The sequence below is a fragment of the Cantharellus anzutake genome (genome assembly GCF_015039405.1).
Source record: "Cantharellus anzutake strain C23 chromosome Unknown EI90scaffold_486, whole genome shotgun sequence".
NCBI classification, from domain to species: domain Eukaryota; kingdom Fungi; phylum Basidiomycota; class Agaricomycetes; order Cantharellales; family Hydnaceae; genus Cantharellus; species Cantharellus anzutake.
Window position 1 is genome coordinate 18,158 of NW_024067436.1, and position 4,978 is coordinate 23,135.

Below are 4,978 nucleotides of genomic sequence, written 5' to 3' on the forward strand. Positions count from 1 at the left end.
CGTCAAAGGGTGCGACGCGGACGTAATATTTTCAGTGTCGAACTCTTTGCCGTGTCGTGATGCATATTTGAACCTGCAGAAAGAAATAATGAACACTCTGTTCGGGGATCACGACGCAACGACCGGAACTGTGAGACGGATGTCACCCTCCTATATTTCTGACCAACATCCTTTGTGTAGATTGTTCGTACTGCATTCGCCCATTTCTCCAGCTTGGCTTTGTCTCGCTCGTCCAAAGATTCAACCACCAGTCTGACCACACCACTCTCCGCGCATCTTTCCATATTCCCTACGACGAAGGCTACCGCGAAGAGCTTAGGGGTGTCTCAACCTCAGCCTTCCACTCCCACCTTCCCCAGCATCAAGTGCGATCCGATTTCTTCTCCGAAAGAGAGCCTTGACCTTTGGGAGGTTGCTCCCGAATCCGCTCCTCCTGACGGAAGAAGGACTCCTAGCACCGACTCCGAATGGGAAGCTTACGAGCAGTCTTCTCCTGAAGGCTCACCCACTCCAGCGCCTCCTGTCTCCCCTTCTATTTCCAAGGCCCCGACTTGTCCGGAACCCGAGGTAGTACCAATTGCAGCCCAACTGCCATGCGACTCATCTTACGATATCCTTAAGGTTACCGTGGGCAAGGCCAAAGCCTTTGGAAACTCTTTCAACAGTCGCTTTCTCGAAGCCACGGGGGGACGAGGCATGAGTGATCCGACGGTGAACAAAGCGTGGGAAAAGTGCAGTGGTTCAAGATGGGTTCGAGGGTTTTCGCGTCTGATTGAGGCTATTGAAGACTATCCTACAAGTTCACCACTTCCCGAAGAGCATGCCTCGTGTTTCCACGCGATGGCTGCAGACTGTCAGAGGCTTCTGAAGAGCCTCTCATTAGCTCTCCAACCTCCAAGGTCTGCCCAAAACCCAGTTGAGGACGTGGACAGGCCTGCTCCGACCGTAGCCACCCCTAGAAACCCCGCCATCCCTTGTGATGTCGCCCCGCAGAGGGGTGCCACGCCGCTTCGGAGATCGGGCGAAAACGTTGCACGGTTGTCTGAGGAAACTGAAGAGTTAGCCTTCAGCTATTCCAGACCTAGCTTGCACCAGGCATTCGCTCAGTCCCCTGAAAGATCCAATGACGCACTCAGAGCCCTTTCTGATACTCGTGACCCCCCAGCCAGAATTCGGGCATACAAACCCGACGCTCGTCTGTTCAACTCAGAATTGAGCTTGGACTGTGTAACTCCAACAGTTCCGAATGAGGTTTGCCAGCCCGCTCCCCCGTTGAAAAGTTCTTCCAGGCGAAAGGCCATATCTCGTCCTTATACTCCGGCTCCTGTCACCCCCATCGTTCCTCCTCCCCAGCAAGTCCCTATACTCCATCAAATCCCTTCCCAGGCATCAAATGTTGCCTCGCGTCAACTTCGACCTTTAAAAAGTATGAATGATATGCATAAGCCCTCGGATGGTTCGGTTCCTGGGCAGGTCCCCGTCATCCCTCGTACCACATTCCATATGACCCCTCTTTTTATCGATCACACGCTGCACATGGGGCCTGAGGAAATTGCTCATCCTCTGCGAACTCGACTGGGAGAAATTATAAGATTCTATGATTCCTATATGACTATTGGAGGCAACCAAAACATGGTCATTCCCTATCTCCGACCGGGTGATATTCCTTCGCCTGGGTCATACATGATGCATCGCCCAATGCGCAAGGATGAGCACGAGGTTGGGAGCCTTTTACATTACATGTCGTAGTCAGTACAAGACTGCTAACCATAGCGGGTAGCTCAGGACGACAATCATGATGGGCCAGTATAGTGTGTATCATTTCAATGATGACAGTCTTTTAATCAAACCGCCGCTATCTTGATTTCCCAATGAAATTTCCCCAATTCCACCCTTCTCTCCTTTCCTCGATTCATTGCACCTGAGTGTATGTTTGGTGGTATCCCCCGCCTCCTTGGGAAGTGTCCCATACATCTGCACGCGATCGAATCACGGCTCGATCACTGCTCAGTCGTCCAGCTTTGTACAGACGGAATCAAACAGCACTTAGTATGCCAGATTTCAATAACACGTTCTCTCCCCATAATTCCTTTAATTTGTTGAGTCGAACAATAATCATGCGACCAAAACATCATAAACGATATGTAATGATAAAATCCCTGACGACAAAAGTGCAGGAGCCAAATGAATGCTAAATGGTTACAGCTTCATTGAAGCCTTCGTTTCTGCTTGTGGCCGCAGCATAGATCATCTAGGTGGGACTCGCCACGCTCGCCCTTGTGTCCCCTGCAAGAGAGCCCTTCAATGGCTCCCGTCTAGGTTTATCAGCACGACGCTTGGACTAGGGACTGATACTTCGCATCCTTGCGAGCAAGCTATCACGCTCTCGTTCGGCGCAGGTAATCCCAACGACAACATGCCATCACCACCAACAGCTTGCCCACCCCAAGTAAGAACACTGGCATTTGTCTCTGTCACACATCCCCCTGTAAAATATTTCGTGCTAAGGGTTCTGTTGTTAGAAGCAGGAAGAATGCTAGGAGGCACAGTAAATGTAAACGCCGGCCTCGCGGAGCAATCTGTAGTCCGTATATCCCCATAGTTGATAAGGACAATCCGCTGAAGAATTTCACCCTTCTGATCGTATATGGCGTATCCAGCGAGAGACGCGGTGGTGGAAGTGGGAAGGTTTAGGTCCGCGACGATGACTGAGCCCGAAGGGTCTCCAGGCACGCCTTTCAACGCCTCTGCAAGGAATAACATGGAATAATACTGAGGGCCAACGCTCCAAGCTGGATTGCGGGGGTTGGGGGGATTGATTAAATTGTACGAGATCCCCACTTCTCGGGTGTGGATGTATGCCGCTGTCACATTGTTGATTGCAAGTGATAGGACAAAATCTATAGTCCACATCGCAACGCCAAACTACGTACCAAGACGTTAGTACCTTGTACACATGTACAGCACGAGGAAACACTTGCTGTGTCTGATTGTCCTCGCTTCCCACCGCATGACACGGAGTTGAACTCCGAGAGAATGACAGGTTTGCCTGCAGCCCGAGCTAGAGCTATCCCAGGCGCTTGTATTTGAGCAAACTGAACCACTATGAACAATTACGGAGTGAGCATCATGGAAGGAAGTGGAGTGAACCGAAATCACCGTTGGTATGCTCGAGAAAGTACGAGAAATCCCATGTGTTAGGAACACATGACGACTTCGGATAATGCTGGTACCTGGAGTGAAGCGCATAATCCGCATTCGTCAACTATCACAATGATGAAGGAATATGTACGCACAGGACATAGTTGAGAACGCCACCATTCTGAGCTATGAAGCCTTCTCGGACCAATTCATCCAGGTTCCTTTGCGGTGACGTAGCATTCAGTATGCCAAACCTGGGAAATGGACGCGCGGAAGAGCATACCAAGAGCAGCAGAAGGACGGTGCACCGAGAATCGGCTTGGAGACAAGATTCCCAAAAGACGAGGATTGGAATTGGCTTGTTACTGTGCGAAAGTCATCGTACTGACAAGGCCCAGGAGTCAGAACCTGTTGACGAGGGAAATCAAAAGTCCCTCACATATTGCTGCCTGGTATAATTCTCGGGACGATAACCGTGGGAAGGGAACGAATCTGGCTCCTGAAACCCTCAAGAGTAAACTCGATACCATGAATCACGGTCTGATGGACTTACGTTACCCAGCTGCAGCGATAACAAGGAGTCTCCTAAGACTTGCTGAGAATCATAGACGAATTTAATGATGTCCGCGACATTCTTGGGGGTACTGAGGGACAACCCAAGTACATTCGTACTGCCGTTCACTACATCGCCCAGTTTCTGACAAGTCGTGATCAATTATAAGATTAGAACTGCTGTCAAATAGCAAGACCTTCAGGGTTGTCAGGAGCTGAGGTCCATAGGTCACTGGTAAATTAGGTACAGCCTTGAATGTGGAATTGAGGTTAAAGTTGATCATTTTCTTCGCATTAGGGTCATATTTGGAGCCTGCATCTACGCTGTTCCCTCCGATTCGTAACCGTAGCGGTTGCGCGGTGCGCGACGACAAGGCTGAAAGAAGGTTGATGACTGGCTTTGGTATCGACTCGGGCGACTCTCCAACTAGGAAATCCGCCAAATAACAAACATGCGAAAGGCCCGAACCAATGAGGGCCTTGACTCTGTATGGGGATCTGGATCTCACGAAAACTCACTCAGTGTGTTTACTATGTTCAACTCGATCGAGATGCCTAAAAAGTTGCCCTGCACAGCGCTGGCGCCGGCGGGTGCTCTGGCAGGGACGCTTAGAGTCAAATTCGTATATGTAGCAAGATTGAGCAGAGGGGTGCCAAGCGTAGCTGGCAGCAGCGTTCGTAGTCCCACCATTTGGGAGCTGGGACAAGTTCAGATTGTGCGGCGATGGCTGAGGCCCCTCACATTATGTACCAGATTGGCTGGTTGTTGGATGAACGAGCCGCCGGGAGGCATATCAGCTATTGATATTATATCCTGTATAATATCAATAACTGATCTGAGCAACAGTGAACCAAGGGCACTAAATATTGACCACTCTCATCTATGAGAACGGGCGCTTAGTTAAGGTCATGAATGCGTGCATCGCTCGACGCCCTCTACCTGTACTACTTATATCTTGCCAAATTTAATTCAGTCTTATCGCTATGAAAATTGATTCTGAGTTTACTGAACGAACGGGCTTCCAATTGCCAATTGTGGCCCCAATTCCCCTCCATGAAACACCTGCCGATTGAGGCCACTAGACCCGACGTAACTGTGCATTAGACTGTATACAGACCCTTTCTCAGTGCACCATAGCTATTTGAGCCCTACTGATAGATAACGTTAGTGTATTGCATTAGCCGCCTGGCGCTCATCTCGAGTTCAGTACAACTGTGGGATACCATGACCCTGTTTCACCTCAATATCAGCTATAACATTGTTGGTGCACCATATACACCAATT

The 4,978-nt window shown here is 49.9% G+C and overlaps 1 protein-coding gene across 1 annotated transcript; it reads right to left on the reverse strand.

Moving 5' to 3' along the window:
- Positions 1–2,074: 2,074 nt before the first annotated feature.
- Positions 2,075–4,458, reverse strand: EI90DRAFT_3297843 (uncharacterized protein). Its single transcript, XM_039067484.1, has 9 exons — positions 4,213–4,458; positions 3,891–4,120; positions 3,695–3,838; positions 3,581–3,640; positions 3,425–3,525; positions 3,297–3,362; positions 3,160–3,233; positions 2,982–3,103; positions 2,075–2,925 (listed from the first exon to the last, which is right to left on the reverse strand). The coding sequence occupies exons 1-9, from the start codon at positions 4,382–4,384 to the stop codon at positions 2,302–2,304; spliced, it is 1,593 nt and encodes a 530-aa protein (XP_038907316.1). The 5' UTR covers positions 4,385–4,458; the 3' UTR covers positions 2,075–2,301.
- Between the last annotated feature and the right edge of the window lie 520 nt (positions 4,459–4,978).

Bases quoted from the DNA above. Each gene is read 5' to 3' on its own strand.
- EI90DRAFT_3297843 (XM_039067484.1), bottom strand. From the start codon at position 4,384: ATGGTGGGACTACGAACGCTGCTGCCAGCTACGCTTGGCACCCCTCTG. The intron at 4,121-4,212 runs GTGAGTTTTCGT...CGGATTTCCTAG, and splicing joins GAACATAGTAAACACACTGA to TTGGAGAGTCGCCCGAGTCG. The intron at 3,839-3,890 runs GTCTTGCTATTT...ACGACTTGTCAG, and splicing joins AGCTCCTGACAACCCTGAAG to AAACTGGGCGATGTAGTGAA.